The 26,873-nt window shown below is 35.3% G+C and overlaps 1 protein-coding gene across 7 annotated transcripts in view; it reads right to left on the reverse strand.

Moving 5' to 3' along the window:
* Positions 1 to 981: 981 nt before the first annotated feature.
* PPARA (peroxisome proliferator activated receptor alpha) overlaps positions 982 to 26,873 on the reverse strand; it is a 43,800-nt gene continuing 17,908 nt past the window's right edge. For 3 of the 7 annotated variants that reach the window (XM_027456216.3, XM_027461729.3, XM_038164870.2), the window contains 6 exons: positions 20,312 to 20,556; positions 17,560 to 17,720; positions 16,001 to 16,139; positions 12,906 to 13,108; positions 9,407 to 9,854; positions 982 to 8,816 (listed from right to left, as the gene is read on the reverse strand). In XM_027456216.3, the coding sequence (XP_027312017.1) occupies positions 8,569 to 8,816; positions 9,407 to 9,854; positions 12,906 to 13,108; positions 16,001 to 16,139; positions 17,560 to 17,720; positions 20,312 to 20,519 (1,407 nt within the window). In that variant the 5' untranslated portion in view covers positions 20,520 to 20,556 and the 3' untranslated portion in view covers positions 982 to 8,568. 7 annotated transcript variants of the gene reach the window in all.

The following is a 26,873-nucleotide window of genomic DNA, read 5'->3' on the forward strand; positions in this document are numbered from 1 at the left end:
ATTCTGCATTCTAATATCCCTACTGAACGCAGGCATTCACTTATCAGCTATGAGGCCCTCTTTTCAAGATATACAGAGCCTTTATAACTTGGTTTTATTGGGTTCCCCAGGTACTTTCTGCTGCTGAAAACCAGACCTTCAATGCTCCAATACACAGCTGATGGAAGAAAAAAAAAAGTGATTCTTCACACTCTACTGTAATTTTTCTTACCAATTCAGTAAATCCCCAGAAAGGGGTAAATCCCCTTGAAGGAAACAATGCATATATATTACATGCATGTTCCTAACTTAAAGAAATGTTTAACAGTTAATTTGCAAACATCAATGCTTTAAAAACAGAATGATATTTGAAACATCTTTAAAGACACCTGTAATACCCACATCTTATTTTATAGCAAATGTATATAATACTTTTTCATTTTTTAAATACTTGATGCTAACCCCCCAGAATTTGGCACTGTGCCCACCAAAGCTTGATTTATCCGCTCTTGCTCACTACTAAAATTGCAAAATTACTCGCTGGTATAAAGTTAAGCAGCTAAGTGTTTTCTGAAGGAGGGCCTTGTATATCAAATTAAGGCAAAATCATTAGAATTCTTAATTACACTGGAAGCACACAAAACACCCATTCATGCCACCGGTATTCTCACAAGAATGATGGGCGGGAATAGAGAACCTGGGAGGATTCTCCAGGTGTGCCACCACCCTGCACTCCCCAGGTTCTGATTCTGCAAATATTTATACAAGCTATCAGTTGAGAACCTAAGTGGTTATACATGAGTTCAGAACAGAGCTACATTCTTGTTCGTAAAAGCTATTCATGTGTGCACGTTCATCAAAAGAGAGATTTAGTTAAGACATTGCCACAGCTTTGGATAAAGTACAAGAGGCAGTCAGCAGAGGGTAACAATGTTTGTCTCAAAACCACACCACCACCATGAGTTATTTTCCTGGAAATAAAACATTGGCATGGGTCATTAATTTCATTTTAAAAATACTTTATTTTTTTAAACCATTAAGGCAAAAACATATTTCAAATTAACTGTATTTACATTCAGTCTTACAGAATGACATTTTTCTTTTTAAAGCACATAGGTTCCTACCAGTCTCTATACAAACACTGAATCCAACCTCTTATTTTTTACGGAGAAGTGAAAAAAAATCAGAACGTCAAAAAAGAAAAACGTTTAGTTCAAGTTTTTTCATTCTCAATCAGTAGGCTGGTAACATTTGAGAATCCATTATCGTATTTAGCTATACGTAATTTTTACATACACAAGTGTGAGTGACTGTCTTTCCTACAAATCCCTGTGGGACCAGTGTTTCCATTCTTTCTTGAAAATGTCATTTGCATTGCTCTGACAGAAAGAAACTTGGGAACTCCGCTTGAATTAGTGGTATTTTACTGGAAACATACATTCCATGAGAATTAGGTTTGACTACTCCCTGCAAGAACTGTCTGCTCTTTAAAACACAACACACCCAAAAACTCCTATAAAAATAAAAAAGGTGGCTGGAAACAACGATTTTTTTTCCTTTAATATTGATATCTTGATTGATATAATTAAACACTTGTTAGTTCTACTTATCAGAGTTCAGCAACACTAACCAAAATGTGCTTTTTTGTGTCATATCAGATAACAGACGATTTAAGACATCATGAAGTGTTTTAACATCATGATGTAATTAAACTGTTGTTATATTCCTAAAGAAAGAGCAATTGTAAAAATTGTGAAATAGCAGGAGTAATATGAAATGCAGCTCATCTGAGAAGCTGATAAACCAGACGTCAAACAGTAAAAAAGGGGTGTTCTTGTTAAAAGCTGTAACAAAGCTAATCAAAGTTCGAGTGTTATTACTAAAGAAATAACTAAAGCCATAAATGTTTGTCCACTTCTGAAACCGGAGGAAAATATTTGTGGATACATGGCTTCACACATCCCGCCATCCCATGGGATTCATTTGTCAAGGGAGCAGGGTGAATGACTCAGAAGCAGCTTCCTCCTCTTCTCTGCACCACAGGACAGAAGCAGATGAACATCAGCAGTCTGCTTAGTGAGGAGCTGCCCAAGGGAGCTAGCGGTGAGCACCTGCACACAGCATCGCTAACAGCCCTCAGTGGTGCAGCAGTACTAACTAGAAGGAGGGCATGGAATCAGAGAACAAGGGCAAAGGCACTGTTTTCGTGAAGGCAATCCCTATGCTAGCTGGCTACCATGTGGCAAAACATACCTGTAGTATGTGAATGTGCCAGAGGTAATAAGTCTGGATGTGAACAGCACTCGGCATGGTTATTTGCATATGAATCATCAAGCAGTTTTGCTAATCTTACCATTCCTGCTGCACATCAATGTTGAATGTTTTCACTCCTACACAGTGGGAGGAGAATATACTATTTACATGTCACCAATATTTTGGTTGGTTAATATTTTCCACCACCATTTTTTTTTCTTCCAGGGGTAAAGAATGCCATAAAACTTTTTGCATTGATTATGCTCTTTTCTTCCATAACGGGAATTACTGTACATGCATACCCAACCTGAGAAAATACACCAAAATACTTAAAAATGGCTTTAAGTACCTTACTCTTGATCTTGCAGTCCGGTCCTTATTTAAAGCCAAGCCTGTAATGAGCTTAATCTCTTTTGTGCATGTAGCCTATCCCCCAAATTTCAGCTCATCTGAAATTGAGGTCCCTGCAGTAGAAATTCTGTTTTCAAATATCCTTGCAGTGGAATCTGACAAGATAGCACTAATACAATCAAGAAGATCAAGGGAAAGATGGAAAGGAAACAAACAAACAAACAAAAACAACAACAAAAAAACAGCTTCAGAAGCTGAAAAAGCTTTAAAAACCTGTAAGCACTTTACGGAAAACAGAAGAGGAATACCCTTGCCCAGGATGGGCTTAGTTAACAGTGAATTTAGATCACATATTTGCAATGTAAAGTGATATATCTGATGGTACCTTTTACAGGTTGTGTTTTTTTCATTGCTGCTTAAGAAATTTGGAAAAGTAGCTGTAGGGTACAAGAAAGTTCAGTAGAGCTTTAAAAAATTTGACAAGAACATCGTAATAAACAACATACCTGCATGACAACACTGACCAAGTAAAAATTTCAAGCTGCAGCAATTTGGGAAATACAATTTTATCTATTACAAATAAGATACAGTAAGTATAAATCATTGCAGGAACATTCCTGGTACATTTTGCTCCTACACCAGGATTCATTAGCAGGAGCACTGGAGGCACAGATTGTCACACCTGAATCACAGGACACAGAATACCCACGAAAAGGCTCTGAATTCATCTCTACTTAAAACTGTAAAGGGAACACTCCTATTGAAATACTGTTATTGGCTTTTCTGTATTTTGTTTTGCACTGCCAAACTACTGTTTAAAAACACATTAGAAGAACTGCAGATCAACCTCCATGCAGATAAAAGGAAATAATTATCAATATACATTGTTATTTCTAGTAAACCATGCATCAGTTTCTCAGAAAATAACAATAATGCAGTACTTAGAGAATCTACCTCTTTTTAGTTCTTTTCAGTCTTTTGAGGAAAATGAACTACTACTGTGCTGTAAAGCAAAGATGAATTTATTTATCTTTCCTGTTGGTGAACTTGAGTTAAAAACATTGATAATATTAACTCTGTTTTGAAATTACAGCTCTTCCTAACCTAGACTTACTTCTATTAAGATGAAATAAAAGGAAGTCTATGTTCTATGTGAAATTACATTTTGAAATTTGGTTACAATTATCAATACCAATATTTGATAAGCTGCAGAATTTCTGATACTTCACAAATGACAGAGGAATAAAGGCTACACGGGAATAAATAGCTGTTTGTCTTTGACTTCAGGCCCACCATCCTTACCCATAAAAGTAAATCTTTCCTCACTGTACAAAAGGGTTCACAAGATAAAGTATTAAACACATATTTAAATTAAATAATTTACATATTTTTCTTAAAGCACCTCTGTAATATAATTTAGTGAAAGTTTATACCTTGCAATTATATTCTGGTATTTTACAAATTGAAACATGAATAAATGGTATTACATTAAATTAAAATATCCCACAGTACATAATATTATCAATACTCTTAGATCAAACCCACATATAATTTAAATCTCTAGTAAGAGGATAGCAAAACTGATTCAATCTAGATTAAAAAAAAAAAAAGGCAACTTATTATCAAGAAAGCACTTGAGATATAAGCAAGTACCAGATACCATACTACACCTTACATTTCAACACTTACTAAAGGATTAGGGTTTTCAGTGAAGGACCATTATTTATAAGAACTTATGCTTAAGTAATATCCCAACAGCTGCAAATGCATTTGTTAAATACAGTTGCAGATTTTCAACTAAGTAACGTGGTTGCTTTTAAGGAGAGACAGAGCTGAAATTGTTCCTCTTCAGACAGAGTACAGGCAGCTATGGTGTAACCTTCAGTTTCTCTGTCTGAGATGCTAACTTGTCCATGCTTTCCATTAGAAATAAGGAGGAAATTCAAATTTAATATTATGTGACCCAGCTCTCGTGATGAGTAAATCTCCAAAGCTTTAGCAGTTTGAATAAACAAACAAATGTTTAGATGCTTATTATAAGCTCTTTGATTTGCAAACTTGTGCTAGCTCTCTCATGAGAACAGACTTAGTGCAACTGCCGGTATTTCCTAAATCTGTGCAGGCCAGAAATAAAGCTAAAATATGCTCTTTGGCAACACTTCAGCTTTCTAGCAGCTGGCTAGAACCAAAGGACAAAGGCACATGGAAATGGAAATTAAATTAAAAAAAAAAATCTATAAATGCCAAGAAAGATTCAATTTCTGTAAGTGGAAAGCATTCCTGTCTATTGCCAGACAATTTGCTTTTTAAAATTAAAGTGGACATCTGAAATTTAACAGGTACAATGTAACTTTTTTTTTTTAAAGGAAAGCTGTGCACAGAGAATAGTACACCTTTAAACAAAATATTAGAGAGGTAAAAATGAGTATCAGATTTCCCTAATGATTTTTTGTTTGTTTTTGATTTTTTTGTTTGTTTTCCCCTCTATCAAAGTACCTCTTGGATCCCACTAAAGCAAAAAAACAAACAACCCTAAAAATTGAATAGGCTGTAGGTTTGTTGAAAACATTAAGTTGTACTATTGCTCCCTAGGATTTTTCTCTATTCACTTGTGGTCTCTTGTTCTAAGCTGCTTGTGGGTACCTGGTGCCTAACCAGGGCTCTTCAGTGCTACGATATTAAAATAACTCAGCGTAGGTATGAATCAGATCAGAACTCTACATAACGAGCCAGTAAGCCTTTAACAAATCTTTATCCTAAAATCTGAACATTTTCCCTCCAAAGATTAAAATATTAGGCGATCTCTAAAAGGTGGAGATGCTGAAGGCTCCTCAGTAATACATCTAAAATTTGGCAGACTCCAAAATTCCAGAAAATGAACGCAAATGGAGTCATTTGTTGACATCTGGTTGGCAAATGCCTACTGCAGTCATCTACAGAAGTAGCCAACGTGTACTTTGTTAGCACACTTTATTAGATGTGTAATGCTGAAATTAAGAACTTCTTTTGTACATTAACACGTGGGAAGTGAATTGTCTGCTCTGCGTCATTCTTTGAAGATATTGTGGATATGTGCACCCTGCAACCCTGCAGACATTGGAATTTATCCTGAATTTTAGGCTACGTTAACATCTCATTCATATTTCTGTAATTCACAATGTGTTCTTTCCATATGTTTAAAGGTCCATGATTTAATTTAAAACAGAAATCATATGCCATTGTCCAAACAATTATTAAAAAATGCATGTTTTTTTAAATAAAAAAAGAAAATGCATCCAGAATAGAAAAAATGCATATTACTTTCCTAATGCGTATTGTGGGATCCTTTTACAAAGTTAGCTGCATTACGCTTTCCACTGAACAATGCTGTTTTCAATTCTTCATAATTTTGCCAAAGTTAAGTATTCATTATTAAATTTTCCATGTTTTTGAAAAGTTTCAGTAAAGTGTTTTAGTCAATTTTGAAAATAAGAACAGGGAAAATGCATTTTGTCTGCAGTGATTATGTCTGTTTGTTTGTTTTTAATGAGAAACTTCAGTACATGCAAACAATGGGACAGCACTTTCAAATTTGCATTTTGCACACATACGAACTTTGGGAAAAAGAAAAATGCAGCTTGCATTTAAGACTCAGCTTAAGATAGTTTGCTATTAGAGTCTCCAAACTTAGAATTTAGACTGTCATCAGCTGCACTGAGTGTGGTAAGCACTGCACTACACAATTCCTGTGTATGGATGCCATGCCACACGTACAGATCCTTAGTATGTCATCATGACATTTTGACACTTTTTTAAATTGGATTAAGCAGTAGAGCATATCCATTGCCTAAAGCCCACAGCCCATAGTAAGGCAAGGCTGAATTGAAGAATCAAGCAGCATCGTTGCTAAAATCCTCTTATTTCTGAGGGCATACTGTATATTGCTGCAAGACACAGACAACAACACATTTCTCATCCACTGTTTCCTGGGAAGACAAACAAACTTCTCTTAATTAAGTGTTAGAAGTAGTTGTAACATAATGCTTCTAAGACCCAGCTGGGGAGAAGAGAAGGTAGTTGACAGGGAAGGTGAGGGAGTTTTGTGCATATGCATCTATAGCTCCTATCTTGCCTTAGATCATCACCAAATTTAAGACCAATGCTTTAGTATTTCACACTAGGACCTGTATGAATGGCCATCACTGAGATAAAGACCAAATTATTTTCAAATCTGTAATGTGACCTGTCAATGTTTAGCCATGCCAGTGGGCCTTTAAAAAACAAACGTTGTGACAAAAATAAGCCTCATTTTATGATGCTCTCACTTTATGCAACTAACTTAAGTTTTTCAGTAAAGATTTAAGATTCTGAAGTCTTTGAACATGCTACAATAAAACAAGCACGATGTGTTCTCCCGTGCAACTGAAAGCTTAACTATTGTGAAAATACTAGGATTGGCTTCTGATTTCTTTGTGTTATGAAACTGATAATAAAATAAGGGAATAATAAAAGGAAATTAACAGTATTATGTAGGAATTTATGTAGAAATACCAGGAAATTACCAATAAAAAGGAAATTAAAAATTTTCAAGAAAAAGAAACAGTACAGTGCTTTGCATGCAACTAGCATTTGCTTTCACATTTTGTGCATTAATCTCTGATAAAGAACCCTGTAAAATACCGAAGTCAAGCACTTTCATTTTGGCTTATTTTGCATCAAGAATAAGTACTCTTGTAAAACCACCATATGCCTTCAGATACTCTCGACTGTACTCTCTTTCATGTTACACAATTAAACTCCACTCTTGGTAATACTGTCACCTTATCCACTATGGTTGTAAGGACAAGAACAAAACTTGGTGATATAATCTAGCTGTTACCTGTATGGCCAAGGCCTATGGAAGAATACAAATATATCTGAGTGGATAACTGAAAAAAGAAAAAAACATAATAGTGTACTCATCAGAAAAGTAAACAAGCTCCAAAGATTCTATACTGCCAAAATACAGGACAAGAAAGAAAGTGCTTTTCTTATATAATCTTATCTTTAGAAATGATCACTGAAAAGCTATCACTGCACTGGAATACTGTGCAGTTAAAATTATTTCTGTACTAGGATCAGATTTTTCAGTCTCTCCAAAACTCAGATTAATTCAAAATTGCAACTTGACACCAAAACTGCATCTTGAGCTACTACAAGTTCTCCAAAATACACATAGTATAAAATATTTTTCCCCAAGGACATTTTTATATTTCCTTAAAACCCTTTCCAGACAAGGGTTTCTTTGCTTATCACATTTACTCTTCAAGAAACTTCTGAATGAAGCATATCTATTGTACTTTCGATACCACTTAGGATTTTATTCAATTTCTCAAAAGTACTTCCTTTCAACATTCTAATCCTAAAGTACACCAATGTCATACTATATGAATCTGTACTGCACTTCATGAAATTCAAGCAGTGGCACATCAAAGTCTTTCAAATTTTTTAGTAGTGTATATGCAATAATATCAAACCATTTGATACACCTAGACTGACTGCCTTTAAGAAAAATCATTAGTTGGTTCTCAGTAATTACCGTTAGCCAAGAATGTGTAATCTTCATACATATATATATCTGGGAAGAATTTGCTGAATTTGTTATTTTAACTTTAAATGACTAAGCCAAGAGGAAATATATGTTGTTTTTTGTTGTTTTTTTTTCATTTCTGTTACTTAGCATTCTGATTTATTATACAAATATGAATTCCTTACCAATCTTCAGATTTCCAAATAAAAGAACCGCTGTAAGACACTTCATGAGCATTATAATCAGTGTTTTTCTGCAGAACTCTTTCAAAAAAGAAAAGAACCCAAACCAAAAGAAGTGTAGCACTCCCGTTACCTAGCTTTTAAACTGTTCATGTACTGAACTGAGTGATCAGCTGATAACTGAGTTGTTTTGCTCCCATCTATTATTAATATTGCTGTTGTCTTTAAATATTGTGGAAAAAATACTAAAAATCCTTAATACATATCCCTGTAGATTTCCTGTAGTAAAGGGTGTAAATGTGCATCAGATTCAGTCTTCTTGATTATCTGAACAAGTTGAGCATGTTCTGTGACAAGTTGTCGGAGGTCAGCCATTTTTTGAAGAAGTTTTGGGAAGAGGAAGGTATCATCAGGATGGTTGGTTTGCAAGTGAAGTTTCAGTACGTGCACAATGCTCTCTTGCATTTTTTCAATGTGTCCTACATTTACAAGACCAGGACGATCTATTCTCGAAACAAACAGAAAAATACATGTCATAATTTTAAAAATATTATTTATCATATGCTACTTCAAAGATTCTATGTTGTAGGCTACAGTGTAAATTTACATTATACACTGAAGGCAATGAAAATATTCTCATCAATTTCAACAGGTTTGAAACAGGCTCAAAGTAAATCTTTATTCAGTAATAATAGTAATAGATAATATTTCCGTTACCCCTCAGGACAGATTGTTTTCAATGCCCACAGTTACTTGAGGAGAGAGTTCATAGTACTAAATACAACCCATGCTACAAAAGCAAGGAAAAGAAACATAAAACACCCTCCCACCCTGAAAATGAACAATCAGCAAGAGTCAAAAGATGAACAAAGCTATAACCTGCATCTGCCTCCAATCTCTTTACAAATTGCTCTTCTGCCCATTTTGTAGATAAAGAGTTTTCTACCCAGTCCTAAACTCATAAAAAATCTGCCAAGCCCCAAACAAAAACACACCATCACACTTCACGTTCCATTTTAAAAAATGCAGAGTAAATAGACCCTTCTTTACCTTGAAAATTTGCTGCCTTGAAGAACAAATACGTAGTGCTTACCTCCACAGCAAATGATGGCAGCGACAAAAAGCGATATATCGCTATCATCCAATTCCAGTGCATTGAATTTCATTGCAAAATCAAATTTTGGCTCCATTATATCACAGAATGGCTTTCTCAGACTTTTCAGGAACTCCCGTGTTATAAAACCATTTCCATAGGCTACCAGCATCCCATCCTTGTTCATTACTGATGCTAACATAGCAAAGATGGCTTCATAAACTCCGTATTTCAACAGTGTCACTTGATCGTTCAAGTCAAGATTGGAGAAGCCAGGGATAGATTTGGCAAATTCAGTAAGTTCTGTGACAGTCTCTACAGAAGTACACTGGCAGCAGTGGAAGATTCGAACTTCTGCTTCCTTATTCTGAATGCCATTGGCTACCAATTTTGCCACAAGAGTCTTCTCTGCCATGCACAAGGTATCCATATCGTGTATAACAAATGGCTACAGAGAAAACAGTATTAATTCATTGACAAAATCAAAGCTATTAATCATTGGTTTCCTAAACAAATGAATTTTGATGAACCTTTTAAGTTTCATACTAATCAGTTTTCATCTATCAATAAATCTTGAGTTCTTTCATATTTCTGCATAAAGAGAAACCACACATTACTGAACTACAAAATGCAATGTCTTAGAGCAAGTCTGTCCTGCAAACGACTCAGCAAAAAACAAAATGTAAATACGCATGACATATTCACAGTGAATATCCAGAAGTACTGTGTGTAGTATATATACATATATATATCCATCTTAGAGTTAGACCCAGAAGGTTCTTAAAAGACGTGTATTACCTTCTCCAGAAGTCCAGGTTATTCTTCCTACTTTCCTATCAATTCCTAAACTAACTACACTTGATGCACATCGTGATGCTTTCCTGAAGTATCCTAAGGGGAATACAGACAATCATTCAAATACAGGACAGCATGTTTACACAAGAATGTGACTCATCTATTACTCTTGCGTTTATTATCAGATTTTCATAGACTAGGTCTCAGCTGTTCTTCCACATAAATTTAGCTCACCTTTCTAGCTCCTGTTAGTGCTAACTCATCTCTAAACCCAGATCCCACTAGAATGTCAGACAACACTAAATTTCAGTCTTGATCACCGTCTTTTCCATAAATAAAAACCCCCTCTATTTAAAAAGGTCCGTGCATTACAATCTGATGAGCTGGTCTCTTAAAAACATCACATAAAAAAGCGTTCCCACTTTCTTAACAATCAAACAGAACTCTAAAATATTTTATTATATATTTGAAGAGCAGTAATCAAAACAAAACAAAGGACTATTTATGAAAGAAAAACAAACAAAAAACCAACAACAACTGTGCTTCCCAGTCTATCAAAGTCATAGCAATTGGCCTTGAACATAAATGTTATTTCCTTAAATGCTAAGCAGAGTACCATCCCCGTGCTGTTTTGCTTGTCTCAGATTAAACATCACGGATAATTTTTTGTATTTCTTTATAAATAGGATTCATCTATTTTACTTAGGAAACTGTAAAACATTAATTTTTCCCTACAGTCCACTGAACCACTTTGAATGTTGTACACTTTTTCAAGTGCTTAGAACAATTCCATTGGATTTCTGTACTTAGTACAGAAATTTTTATGTGCAGGTGGATATGAGAGAAAAGCAGCAGAACAATCAAACACCACTTTTTGAACTTTGTTAGATGTAATCTGTCATGTAAATTCTTCTGGAATTTATCATCATTTCACTATGCAGAAAACAGATAATGCCAAGGTCTTAGGATCCGAATTTAAAAAGGACATCTTGCCATCACAAAAAATGCTAGTTTGTTCTGGAATGTGTTATAGTGATGCCAAGAATTAGGATTCTCTGAAGTGAAATTTTAATGCATAGTTCAGAAACAGGTGGATTATTAATTACCAACAACAACCCCCCCCCCCCCCCCCAAAAAAAAAAGTTTTTGTTAAAAGATTTTTTTCCCAAGCAGAGATCATGAAATAGCTGAAAAACTCTCCTTTTTCCTGAATATTGAAGAATAAAGGAACAGCCTGTTTGCAATATATTAGCTCTGATTCCTCATCAATTTTTATTTGTAAATTCACTAGGATACATGCGAGCCTCTATTACTTGGTTAATCAGATGACTATAATCTGAGAGCCATTACATCAACTTCATCCCATAAATACAAACACAAAAAATAAGATGTAGAGATCTAGGATCCCTGCATGTACATTACATATTGCAATTTATGATTCTGATGTAGTAGCAAGCTTGAAAAGGACTATACGGAGAGAGCTACTTGGTAAGGTGTTAAAGCATGGTATTTACTGTAGGCTCGTGTCAGCTTGTACCCCAAAAAGGTTTATGGCTTATGGTTGTTCTTAATTTTTAAGCACCTCATCAACCCAGAGAAAAAGACTGGCATTATTCATACATTTCTCTTTTAATATAGAAGCTTGTATGCTTGGCTAGACTACACTACTGGGGGAAAATATCTCCCCATCTCCCCCCCCCGCGATTCATCCTGAAAATAAGACTCCTATTTTAACACTGATTTTATCTTTTCTATATGATAAATTACAATACAATTATAGAAATTGTAGCTGAAGTGAAACAAGTCAGTCCTTACAATCTTGTGTGCTACAGAACAAAAAGCAGTCGATAGCAGAACCTAGACCAAGCTCTTCGTTGTCCAATGTTGATTTCCTTGCTGTATTCAGCCATTTCTAGGAAAGTTATGCACATTATCAAGACAGTATGGCTCACAGTTAAATCTCAAATATGTTGTGCAACTGGTGAGTAAATATTGCACAATACATACTAATTAGTAATGACCAAAGTACTATAAGTAAAAATGCATAGAGAACATGTAACATATAACAGTTCATTATAAAATCTTGGATAACTTATCCTGTAAGAAAAATAAACAGTATAGCATACATGTCATCAGAAACTTGTATGCTTCTCCTTTTCAAAATAACCATACATTTAAAACCAGGAAGGCTGCATGAGGAAGTAGAAAGAACTGTTAACAAAGAATTACAAACTCATGTTCTCTTTCCTACCATTTATACTTCTGTGATTAGAACAAGAGTCATGCAGAGCTTCTGTACACCCTAAAACATAACAGTATTTATCCTGGTATCTGTGGCTGAAAAGCATTTGAATTATTTTTTTCCCCGACTTTCACACTAGGAAATTAAATCTGAACCATTTTCCCCCACCCATAGCAAGAGGTATTCACATTCTGTTTCTTGATTAAGAACTAATTTTATTTCCCTTATCTCTCTACTATAATTTAAGGTTCCTAAAACTTTTTATGTTCTTATAGTGGCTAAAAGCAATTACATTTACTATAGGTATTCTTTTTTCTTTTTTTTTTTTTGGTGTGTGTATATTTCATTTCCATATTAGCATGTTATTTATTTTCTGAAAGATTTGCTTATGAGTTTAACAAATCATTGTACCACCTTATGTGCTTTCCAGCTTTACTTTAAAGTTACAGCAAAAGTACTTACTGGATTGTTATTAGTTTTCCCTGCAAGGATGACTCTGGCTTTAACCTTGTTCATATTGAAGTTTTTCAGGTAAGCATCATGAATTCTTTTAGCAAGTGATTTAAGATCTGCCATTTCTGAATCTTCAATATAACTTTCACCTGTTAGAATTTCTGCCTTCAACTTGGCCTTCTCAGACCTTGGCATTCGTCCAAAACGTATTGCTGATAGGAAGATATAATTGTAAAACAAACATGTTATACAAAAACCTACCCCTTTTTCAATTGCTGAATAGAGCAGTAAGATTTTTCGTCCAGAAAAACTGAGGTAGAAGTATCAGACTTACTATGATAAATTCATGAGTGAAGTAGTCTTATCCTTTCCAACAGACAGTGACTGAGACCCAGCTAACAAGACCTGACACATCAGGTTAGCGTACTACACTGAAAGTAATCAGACATTTCAAAACACAATCTGGTATCTGCGATGATGCAGAATACATGCGTTTTTCCTTCTACACTACCTAAGTAGTTTTATCTTTTTCTCTCCTCTTTGTGTCCTGCAGTGTCCAACATGGAACTCAAAGGTCCACCATGGGAATTCTAAAAAGCTAAGTGAGGAAAGTCATGTCAGTAGCTTGGCAGAGGAAACACACACCGACTGGAGAGATCACAGAATCACAGAATTGTAGGGGTTGGAAGGGACCTTGAAATATCATCGGGTCCAACCCCCCTGCCAAAGCAAATTCCCTAAAGCAGGCTGCCCAGGTAGGCGCCCAGACAGGCCTTGAATATCTCCAGAGAAGGAGACTCCACAACCTCCCTGGGCAGCCTGTTCCAGTGTTCTGTCGAAAGATGCCTGGGGGAACTCTGCAGGGAGGTAGCCCCAAATTCCAGTGCTGATTTTGAAATGGCTAGGGCATTCAGTTCTTTAGGCACTGGATGTTCAGTTCAATGTATCTGTACTGACTGGTGAGAACAAAACAGACCAGAAACTCTCATTAACGCACAAAGGTTATAGTCAACACAATCTCCTCCCAGGCCCAGAATCAATAGATTAACCCTTCAAAACTAGAGAGGATGAGAATAGAGTTTGAATACGCAATCCAGTCATTAGTACATCCTTTTGAAAGGCAGGAGATATGAGTTTGAAACCCCATTGGACATGGTGGTCTTCCCATTTCTTGGGCCAGTGCTCTTGCCATTTAGCACTAAAATAGGCATGTCCACATGCTTCTTCAGTTTCATCTTAAAACTAAAATAACTCAATTTTATACAGGGGCCTACCCTCTGACAGTAAGCAAGGTTTTGAGAAGGCTAATAAATCTGGTTGCTCTTTCTTGCCTATTTCAGCAGCTAACCACTGGGAGGACAAAACTTCACTGCTTTAACTGAGCAACACCAAGCCCGTGCAGAATTAGTGCTTCAACATGCCTGAGGAATCTTCTTATGACACAAGAAGGTGATTTGAAGCATGATCTGCAATGCAGTTTTGGACTTCAATGCAAGTCCTTCCATGGATGTCCTGCTCTGAATCCAGCCATGGGTCTATCAGAAGAGTGTAAGAATATCTTCCCTAAGCTGAAACTTACAGGATAGAGGTCATAGCTGTAAATCTAGTTAAGGTTATTTTCCTGAGAAGCACTGTCTGCAAGTTAGCAGTCTTCTCATCCCCTTCAGCCTCCTATACATTTTCTCCAGTGAAACTGCTGCTTCCTTCAGCACAGGTGCCCACAGTGCTTTAATAGCATGAAACCGCTTCAACTGAGCGCTAATCCCTGCCATCCAACACAGCTCCCTACTCAGTTCCTGTCCCTGAGATGTTACTTTGTTAGCTGGCACACTCTTCCCAAGTCTGTTGCTTCAATAAGGTTATTACCAGTCCTAAATGCGACTCTCCAAATGCACTTTAATCTCAGTCAAGGCATTATACACAGGAACCAGGCTTCCCCCAGAACCAGAAAGTCAGCTTTCCCAATGTCTGTTGCTTGGACTCTAGGCTATGCTGCCAAAGGTGGCTTTCCCAACTGGGTCCCCACCCCAACTATCTCGACTGCATTGTTTCCTCAGGAAGTTCGTCTCTCAGCCCACAGCTTTTCATGTAGCCCAGCAACCTACTCCCATATTGCACCTGCTCCCAAGTTCAGCTTTGACACCATAAGACTTAACGTAGGGAAAACAAACTGCTGTCATCTGGCCAAATTGCTTTCTCGTGGATTGGCCTCTCCCTGCTTTATCTTCTTTCTTCTCCCCTCTTTACCAAAGTTGCTTAGCAAGCTACATACTGTGCATAGAACTGCCTTGTGGGGGTAATATTAGTGTGTAAGCCAGAGTTAAGCCATTAACACAAACAATAATATAATTCTTAAACTGTGTATCATAGAATCATAGAATCATAGAATATCCTGAGTTGGAAGGGACCCTTAAGGATCATCAAGTCCAACTCTTGACACCGCACAGGTCTACCCAAAAGTTCAGACCATGTGACTAAGTGCACAGTCCAATCTCTTCTTAAATTCAGTCAGGCTCGGTGCAGTATCTAAACACTCTGAATTTTTACCATTCCATTTAACAGGCAACGTACTTCTAACTCCTGCCCCACAGTCAGCCCTCCCCCCAACACTCCCTGAACCACCTGCCCAAGAGCTGTTGCACTGTAATCTGCAAAATAATTAAGTCTGGTTTCCTACAGATTTCTTCCCTGTGTCATGCCCTCCCACAATAAGCTAGTTCTCCTCCTGCTCCTCTAAAACTCCCCTGGTCAAAATTCTTCCAGTACTGGAACTTGTTTCAATGGCACCAATGGTGTCAAAGTTCTGGGTGAAAAAAAAAAAAAAAAAACAAACAACAAGCAAGCAACTAAATATACAATAATATGGACAAATGAACATTCAACACAACTGTGTAAAATTCACAAGAGTAGGTTTAGCAGCTGTTTATCAGTTACTTCTACTAGACTTTAGGGAAATTGGTGTTGTTCCCCCACCCCCTCCAATCTATACCGTAAAAATCTGAGATTCAACTCATACAAATAAGCATACAAGTTATCCAAGTGTCTGCTTCCAGAAGCAGACCCTGGGTAGGAACAAGCAAATTATCAATGGCACTCTTACCTACCATTATGTGACATTCCAACTGAAAGGCACTTTTGAAAACGACAGTATTGGCACTTATTACGATTTTTTTTCTGAATTTTGCAGTTGCGATCACATTTATCATAGATGAGTTTTAATCGGATTGTTCTCCTAAAAAAACCCTATAAGAAGTTTGAGAAGACAGTATGTAATGTTAAATAGTCGTGACTACTGAACTTTATCATACATGTGATTTTTTAATTGTTTAGTGATATCAGTAGAAAAACAATATGCAAAGCACAATCTGTCCGAAGGTAAGAATCTCCCACTCTACATGGTGAGGTGGTGTGTATGAAGGCATATACAGAATGGAAAACAAGAAAGGAGGAAGCAGCTTTCAGCTCTTGTTCTTGGAAGAGAATCAAGACCCCAGAGTACCAGAATAAATTTTCTTTTAAGGACTAAGTAACACAGTCACATCCTGCTTTTGCATACATTTTCTGTGTCCTCTGACAGAAACAACTTTAATCTTTCATATGCGTAAGTTACACAAATGCAGAGATTTAACACATCTCTTCTCTATTCAGCAAACGTGAGGGGTATTACAATGCAGCACAGTGTGTAGAAAGAGCCAAGGACACAAAAATAGGCATTACAGAAAAGGCTATACCTCAGCAGACCTTACCGTGATGTCTTGATACTGCAATGTAATACTAGTCTCATGCTAAGAAGTAATTAAAGGGTTAGCAAAGCTGTTTAAAGTCATTGCAACACTTTGCTTCACATGACATAGTAACAGATGTCATTTAGGCTCTGGGGCTTTCTGGCCACATCTGATTATGAACTAGCTCTCCACCTCTTCAAAGGCAAGTACAGTTTCTGGGATTAATTTATAAGATTTATATTTGAATTATCACCTTCTGACATGGAGCATGAGAGAAAAATATACATGTATAAAATTAATTCTTTTATCAGACATAATAAAGAAAGAAAAAGAGGAGAAAACGAAATAGAGGAGAAAAAAACAACACATTGGAAGTAAAATAAAAGAATCTTTTAATTCCTGGGCCATATCATCCCCAAAATTATACATTAATGATAACATTACTTTGCCCCACAGATATGCACTGGGTCCAAAACTACAAGAGGTACAATACTAAGTGATTTAAGCAGAATGGGGTGGAGATGAAATATTTGGGATTTGTTAGTGTTACAATGGAAATGCAGCAGGCTTGCATGCTTCTCACAGCTATACTCCCAACACAAATAAAACACTAGTGGAGCAAGTAGGCTTTTATTTTTGGTCACAGTTTAGTGTTTTAAGTTGTTTTAGTGTTTAACTAACTACTTCCACAAAAGCAGCATTAAAATTGTCATTGTGCATTGCCTCTGCTTGATGAAGGTGTGGTATTGAGTTACGGTAGCCAGTTACAGTATCTGAACAAATTATTTCTCAAAAAAGATCACAGATATGTTTATCACAGAAATAATTTTAATGGCTAGAATTATATTAAACATTTATGAAACAAATGCTTATCTCCATATAACCCTGCAAATAAAGCAACATGATTTAGGCTCTTAAAAAGAAAATTACGACTGTACCTTACAACCTTCACAAGCATGTACTCCGTAATGGTAGCCTGAGGCTTTATCCCCACAAATTCTACATTCAATGTTTAATGCTCCACTGGGTGATTCATCTATGCTACCTGGAGCTGTGGCAAAATTAATGGATGAAGGACTGGATGCTGGTGAAAGGGTGTCTAAAAGAAAAAGGAACACTTCATAAATACTATACTAAACCCACAACAACAAAAAAAGAGATTATTTTAAAAAATAATCTTGAGTCAGAATTGTATAATCATAGCCATTAAGTGAACTTGGCATTAAGAGTTTGAAAGTATTTCATATTTATATTAACATGCAAACATACAAAATACAAGGCTTATCTTGCTAATGTTGATGCAATACAATGTCAACAAACAAAAAGCCTTACTGAGAAAGAAAGAGAAAAAATCAATTTTTTTTTTATTTTCCCACATCTAATTTTTTACTTTGTATTTTTCAATTTGTTCTCGGTTTGATGTGAGTATGAACTTGTTTAATCCCAAAACTTAAAATAAGTAACTAAGTATTCAAAGAATTTTTCATTTCAACCAAGGAAAATTTCATAAATATAAAAATACACATATAACTGTTTTCACGAATAACTAATTTGAAACCAAGAAGCAATATTCAAGATGTATCTACTACTCAAGACAAATAGTAAAAAATACGAAAAAGAAAAAAAAAAATCTACATCAATAACAGAGACCTCCCCCACGGCTTCAAGTCTGTATCACAATATCCATTGAACCTGTCACTCACTCTTTCCAGAAAGGTTATTAAGAGCTCGTCTCACTGTTACCATCTCTTCTGCCAGCGCTCAGAATGAGGTCTATTGCTATAGCATGGTAAGAGATATATTTGTAGCTCAAGCTGAATTAGTCCAGCACTTGAAGACACACTTAGAAGTCCCACTGACTGAAAAGCTATCATAGTTTTAAATGATCATCTAAACTGAGAACTAGAAGGCAGTTAAACACATCATTGATAAAAATCTTTTCTTTAGAAAAAAGTGAAAACATACTCCTTCACATCAGTAAAAAGGCTAAACAAATATTAAAAGGAAGGTAAGAAGAGTGTCTACTTCTAAGATAACGAGGCAATAAAAGTCTTGCTCAAATATTTTACCTTTTGAGTATAATGGGAAAATAATTTCTGGATTGCTATACAATGAATGAAACAAACTCTCAATTTTACTACTAGATAACACGTTACAGAACCAACACCTTCCAACTTCAATTATTTCAATTAATATTTCCACCTTGTTTGAAGAAAATATTTTCTGAGGCCAGAATTTCTTTTATCTTCCATCTTGCAACTTGCACCACAAGACTTCAGCAAATTAATGGGTGTGTTATTTTAACAGAAAGATTAAGAAACACCTACAAATGTAGGTCAGCAAGTATTACATTAGAAAAAAAAACTTGGCATAGAATTCAGTCTTCATTGCCAGCACTGCCAAGCCCACAGGCAGAGTCATCAACAACAGCCTAAAACCCAGGATTTTTTTTTAAAGTATGATTTTCATTTCTTTTTACTTGTCTTATGGAATTTGAGCCTTAAACATTTACGTTTTCCATCTTCAGTAACAGCAAAACTTGGAGTTTTTGCAATGAACACTGAATACTGAAAATAAGCTGATACCAGAAACTGATCCAAATTATCATAGGACTTGTACACATATACACACACAAATAATTAAAAAAAATCATACTACAGATGAACTGTATTATAAAGCCAGTACATATAAACTTTTCCTGTATGAGGCATATCTCTAGCTGTGGAAGTCTGCAACCAAAATGGACCCAAAACGTATTCTAACAAGTATTTCTTTGGGCAAGAGTGACAAGGGACAGCTCTCCTTTCTTCCAAAATTTACACTATTAATTCAACCACTTGTAGCACAGAGGCACACCTCAGTTTTATTGGCACAATTTTTGTAAAGTAAAATAGTGATCTAGTGATCTCAGCCTAAGAATTAATTTACAGTAAAAAAATAAAAACACACAAAAGCAAAAACAAAACAGAATGCAAAACAACTAGAAGGTTAATCATAAACTTAATCTTAAAATGGTTGTACTGCTAAACGGTTTGTAAAACCACAATTTCAGAAAGAATATGTTATTGATGTTATTGCAGTGTCCCACAACATTTCAACAATTTCCATTGTGAACCCTCAAAACAAATCTCACACAAAGAAAGATCTTTTGACTAATGACTACGTAGTATATAGCACTCTCAGATTAGTTCATATTATCAGGGTAGAAACCATTAGTTGAATAATGCTACTCATGAGAAGGGGGAGAAAACAGCAAGTTAAAAACACCAATACATTAAAATATACTGGAATTCTGGGTGCACTTGTAGGAGCTTGATTGTAAATATATTTTTGACTGATATTTCATAGTACATTTCAAATACTTGTGATTTAAAGAAACTAAAGAAATGGTATTTGTTTTAGTGCAATATCATTACATCCTATATGACTAAAATATATAACATCTTTTCTAGAAATAGTGATATTAAGAGTTATTTTGAAAAAGAAAACATTGATAGTAATGATATCTTAAAAAGCAGCAAGTTTATGTTAAGCAATTTTAGCCCTAAATATATTAAGATGAAGCTATTATCAATTTATATATTTTTAGTGTCATTTAGTCATAAACAACAATTATTACATTAAAAAGTTTCTCATTCCTGTTATTATGTATTTATAAAAGCAAGTTTCATGGTAACCAGAAACTCTTACCTGTTATGACTGATCCGTCAGATCCTGGACCATTCCCCAGTGACTGAAACTCTGTTAAACTTAAAGCTCCAGAGCTATCATCACCTAGAGACTGAGAAATGTCTTGAATATTCTCCATCTCTTGTAGAAACTCTCCAGATAAAGGGCTACCTATATCATCCTCCTCCAAGGGAGTAAGTGGATAGAGCTGGTTTTCAGTGTCCACCATTTTGGTCAAGTAGAGCTGTCACTTAAACTTCTTTACGCTGGTGGGAAAAAAAAAAGTCCTGTGCTTACAAATTCAGAATACATATATTTATATTCAATTTTGTTACACTCAGAATATTGAATACATGAACTCTAATCTGATAATGAAATATTATACAATATTCTGTTTCTCCAGAAGCTTTATGCAACATGAATCATTGACAGGACAGGAAAAAAAAGTCCAAAAAATATTTCAATATGATGAAAAGATATGACAAGATCAATGGATAGGTTGTTGTTTTTTCTCCTTTGCTGTTGAAGGTTACAAATTATGTTTCTATAGCACGCATTAAGCACTTTGCACCAAATTTCACAGAAAAATAAGTATCAATATGATTAAATATTGTGTGAGAGCAGTCTTTTCTCACCTCATCTAACAAGCTTAGATATGTTGATTTGGTCCTCTGTTCTCATCTCTTAGATTTATTTGATAGGTCTTATGACACTGCAGAGAACAAAATACTGCCTTATACTATAATCTTTATAGAAGCAGGTAAAACTAATGGGTTTTGACCTGCTTAGGTCAATGAACTTAACACCTTCATCAAGAGTGCTCCAGCGTATGCAATCCAACATATCTGTAATTCCTACAGTTAGATTTATTTCCCACAGTGAAATATGTTTTCAAAGCTGCCTTCCAAAGTTGCCACCAGTGTTATCAATTTTGAGTAACTACAGATTCTTAAAAAAATTAAGTAGTTATTTCAACTAATAAATATGCTGTAGAATGTTGCTGCTGCTGCTGCCAGGACATACTGCTAAAAGAAACTAATTTTTTGCACTAATTGCTGTGTTGTACTCCACACATGTACAGACACATCTCAATGCAGTATTGACCATTCAATGAATGCACGCTGGCTTGCAGGGAAGCTTTGACTGTTACTGTGGTTACTACTCAACGCTGAGCTTCACAAAGAGCCATGTGTATACTGCAGTTTATCGTGGAGCTTGAATTTGCCAATTACTGGCTATATGGGAATATGCCAATACTGGTTTTTCAATAAAAAGTGCTAGGTCATGATAAAAACAAGTGAACAAACAGAAAACCCAACCTTCCTTGATGTTATTTAAAGTTTTATATAGAACTAGTTTGGCTTCTACGACACTACATGCTTTATATTAAGAAATCAATCCATGTATTTGATAATTTGTAAATGACAGATTAATCCCATGAAAATTGGGTATTAGTTCTAGTTAAACAGTTTTGTTTTGTTTGCTATATAATTGCCCAAAAGATGAAATCTATGAGTGCTACAAAGAACTACTGCTTTACATACTAATGACAAAAGACAGCTGTAACTTTGTAACTTATATTTGGTTATATAAAAAACTTAGGATTTAGACTAGCAAGATACCTGCCATCAAGCTTTTTCTCCCTAGACTGATGGCAAAAGTCTGCCTTCAATTATATTTGCACAGATGTAACTGAGGGCAGAATGATCTGCTCTACGGAAGACTAAGAGTTACGCTTGCAACAACCTGCAAAGTACACACAATTTTAAAGAAATTTATTTTCCAAGTGCACTTAGCAACATGCTCTTTCCACTATTTCATGGAAAACCAATGGTTCATATATATATCATTGCTGCGGTGTTTTCCAATGTGTTCATTACATGAAGTTAAAGGAAAACAAAAAATATACATATATATATCTGTATAGCATAAGGCTTTTAATCCCACAGTCTGCATCCTTCAAAGCATTGACCAGCCAATTGATGTTATTTAAAATATATACACTAGTCTTCTCTAAATTTTCCTCTGATTTTAAGACTACTTATTTTTTTTTTTTTAATATTTATACCCAACGTCATACTAGTACAGCCTATGTACCATTATGCACCACTCATTTTAGCCAAGTGAATGTTAACCCCTCAGATACAAGAAGAAGTTGAAATTGTATTGTAATCATAATCTCTGGTGATTAAAACAAAGCAATATGTTCTATATATTCCTTCTTACAGCTCTATGCACCATTTTACCTGTTTTTCATAGAATCCTTAAAGTTAGAAAAGACCTCCAAGATCATCTGGTCCAACCATCCCCCAATCACCTATAGCAATATAAATTCCTATTTGTAAACTATACCCAGGCTCCCTAAAGAAAAACATTATTTGAAACAGGATAGTTTTAACTAGAAATGAATAAATAATTTGACTATAAAGAGGATTTTCTTGGCAGTAACTGTCTCTTTAAATTAAATAAAGTGGATTTTGCCAAAAACAGTAAAGTGTTATCAGGTTGCATGATGAAATACAGAGGAATACTGAAATAACAACAAAACATCCCTTTTAAATCAGTGTCTGGTAGTTACATTAATTTAAACATTCAAACAATGAGCAAAGAAGCAGTAGCGAATACAAATGTGTTTTGTATCACGAGGTAGCAAACAAGAATATCTAGGAGACTAAGAATAGGAATTTATCCATGATTTGTAACACCAGTTACAACACTGTATGTCACTATTTATTTTACTCGGATGTGCCACATTGTTATTCTATCACTATACACAGCTCAGTGTATCTAGAAATAACAGGTAAATTAACTATCCGATTTGATATATTAAGTACTCAGTAGGACATTGCCAGCACTGTACTAGAATATTTATCAGCAATGCAAGGATTTTCATCTGTATCTCAACCTCAAGAGCATCCAAGAAACTGTGATTATGATAATTGATTATTTTGGAACAGAACATTATATTGGAAAACTGAATCAGAATAACTCCTTTCACATAAAGTACTGAACTGTAATTGATATCCATTATAGTCACTACATAAATTCCACAATTTGAGACTACTTAGTAAAATCAGTTTAAAATATCACTTTCTTTTAAAGCTCAACAGTTGTCCTGTCTTCAAGAACTACCTTTGTTTCTCTTGTAAGTCTTACTGGCTTGTGACATGACAAAATATTAACAAATATCTACATTTGATACTCATAAGGCTGACAGAAGACTTAAAATTAAAATCACTCCAACATACATGGCCATAGTTGCTTCTGGAAAAAAAAAAAGGCTCAGAAATTGTATGAATGACAGCACTAAATAAAACACTCCACCTAAAACAAAACAAAAACACAAATTAGCCTAATGTTTTAGAAGCATATAGTCACACATCAAAAGAAAATGCCACAGATTGTGCGCTATCTGACAAAGATTTTATTGTTAAGCCATCTTCATGGATTCAGACCAATGCTCCCAATCTCAGAGATTGCTGCAAAGGCTGTTACAAAGCACTACTTTGAAAAAGTAAGAAAAAGAAGCAACAGCAAACATTTCTGGTTAACATTGTTTGTTATTCTCTGCTAGTACCTTTAACTAGGAATATATTAGTACAAATTCTCTCTTGAGGCAGCATGAACCATCTCCATAAAACCTGCAACTAACTCTGCAGTTTGCTGTTAGTTATCTAGCCCTGTCCAAATCTGGTGCCACCAGCATTTATTACACATCTTACTCTCCCCAGATTTAACTGGAAGATGTCAGACTTCAGTGGAGAAACAAGAAATCACTTATGCATTTATTTGTGAAACCAAAGTTAAATTACTATTGCTGTAAATTGTTTTGAGGGAAAGGAGTAAAAAAAACCTTGATGTATATCATTTTGATAATGGTAACTGAGAATAATATCAACTGTTCTCTGGCAATCCAAGTGGACTACCAAATTTGTCTCCCTAAGGAGCCATCAACAGAAAAAGGAAGAAAGGAATGGCAGAGATTATGATCAGAACTGCTCCTCCAGCATGCTGATTGTAACAGCATTGCTCATGGCACAGAAACAGGATGTTCCCCTGTGGACGTGTAGCAAGAATATCCCATTATCGCTGGGGAAGTTTCAGGAAGCACCAGGCTCTGGGTAGCCAGCCCAGTGTTACTTGAAGCTACCTGCTGAATCACACCCGCCTCTGTACCTGCAACCCCTTAATCTTTTAAAAATACTTGTGCTGGACTAAGTGAACACCAAAGTTCAACTTTTAATAAAGTAGGCCTTATTTGACAAGAAAACAATGAAAAGACTTGATAGCTGAACTCTAAACATGGCAACAGCTTTTTCAACAGCACAGTTTTGTCCAAATTGAGTCATACTTCTCCACATTTGCAGTAAATATTTAAAATTCACCAGACTGTTTAGCTAAATTTATGTAACAGCTCAACAGCTAGTGAAATATAAATGAAGTAGTTTTTGTTTTTAACTATTAAATGACATACCCTTTTGTACTTTCAAACACTACCAGTAAATTACAGCTGCTTAATCATTATGGATCATGTCAATGGTTAACTAGCTACTTTAGTGAGCACAGCTCTTACACAACCATCTCTGAAGACAAAACATACTAACCTTTCCATTGCTGAAAAAAATATATTTTTATCTTTTTTTCAGAAGCACAGAAACAAAACATTAATGTAAACCACCTAGTATTCATACAATGAACTCCTTGCATTTTGTCTTCTCTGTAATTGTGCATGTTTATACATGCACATGCTTTCATTGGCAGCTTTCACTTAATATGCATCGATACAGGTCATATGAAAATAAAACCTCCGCAGTAAAAAGAGTAACCAGTACAAAGTTTATTTAAATAACATTATCAGAGAGTAATTTGCTTTACAAGAAAAGCTTTACATGTTGCAAGAGTAGTTGGAGGTAGCTGCAGTATCCACTCACATGCCTGTATAAATCAACATTTCTTCTTATTCTGAAGACTTTAGGAAAATCCTATGCTTGGGACACTGTCAGAGGATTTTCTCAGTGTCCCACACAATATTCTAGTCTCCATGCCACCTTTCCTACACCCACATGCAAACACACAAAGGAAACTGATAACAAGAAAGACTGATATAGAAAAATGAGAACACAGTTTCATATAATTATTGTTTTAAAGATAAACAGATTTTACTGGAGCTCTCTCACAGTCTATTATCTCTGCAATATGCCTGCTTTTTGAGTAAGTCCCCCTCTCCCACCACCACATTGCAAATAACCAATGAGTAACTTACCTATAAACTTGAGGCAGGTTTTAAAGAAATCACAGACAGATAATCAAAGAAAAATGCCTATTCATGTAGCAATCAGTAATTTGCTACATTTTGGAAAGGGTTGGTGGAAGACTAAACCCCTGGCTGTTCCACATTTAATACTTGCCACACTAAGGATAATCCCTGTAAGGAGACAGATCTTTGAGAGATCTCTGAGAGAGATCTCTTTGAAAGGTCTCTGAGAAACAGTAACAAAGTCTGGATTTACTGCATAAACAAATTGATCGTTTAAAGGGCTTGCTTGCAAATATCAAGGTTAAAGTTGAAACAATCATTACCTTCAGGTCACTGAGAATATTGTAGCTGAATACAGAACATTTAGAAATAGAAAGTACAGCAGATACTTTTAGAAAACTTAGGTGAATAGGAAGACCCTCAACAAATAAATAAGCTGAAGGATATTTCCAACATCCTGCTTCAACACATAAAAATCATCAAGAGAAAATAAAATTTGGCACCTGAAAGCATGAAGTCCTACCTCCTATCTGGGAAAGGATGCATGTTTTCTCCTTTACCCTCTGACATTTAATAGTTTTGATACTTTGTAACCATCCACACCAGTAATATTTTGTATTTTCCATAGCATTAAGAACATAAAACAATTTACAACAAATGAATCTTTTTCATGTGCCACCTCTTCATCATGGCTGCCAGTTGCACACACACATGTGTACACAAACTATGCTTTTTCCCTTTTATACAGTTGTACTTCAAGATATCATACACAACTTGTAAGCATCCTTGCCTTTAAATTAAACCAAAATTCACATATTTAACTTTCAAAAATAATACTAAAATTGCAAAGTTAAACTCTTAAAAGTTACAAAATAAAAACCTCTATGCAACCACATTTTTTTTTTTTTTTTTTTTAGGCACAATAACAGAATGTACTTATATACTGCAGTGTTCTTTCCCCAAATTATTCCCCTTACAAGTGGCAATGTATTAAACAGAAATGTAACTACACAGCTCATAGGACAACGCAGTCTACACTAGTCTGCAGCGTTAAAAAAAGAAAAGCTGTTAATTTATTGGTCAATCAAAAGGGAAAAATATTGTTTGCTTAGGAAAAGTGGGAGAAAAGAAAATCCTCTTTCTCTTTTCTGATTTTAGTATCTCTGATCCGTAAGTATACCTGTAGAATTGAAGAAACAGTAGAGAGTTCTTGAAGGAGGAGTAGAGGCCACGGAGACAAGCCTACTGGCTTACAGAAGTGGGGAGCATGATGAGTTTTACATGTACTTTTCTCCCTTGAAAACACTTCTGTAATTGCATCAGGAG

The sequence above is a fragment of the Anas platyrhynchos genome, chromosome 1, assembly GCF_047663525.1.
Source record: "Anas platyrhynchos isolate ZD024472 breed Pekin duck chromosome 1, IASCAAS_PekinDuck_T2T, whole genome shotgun sequence".
In the NCBI taxonomy this organism is placed as follows: domain Eukaryota; kingdom Metazoa; phylum Chordata; class Aves; order Anseriformes; family Anatidae; genus Anas; species Anas platyrhynchos.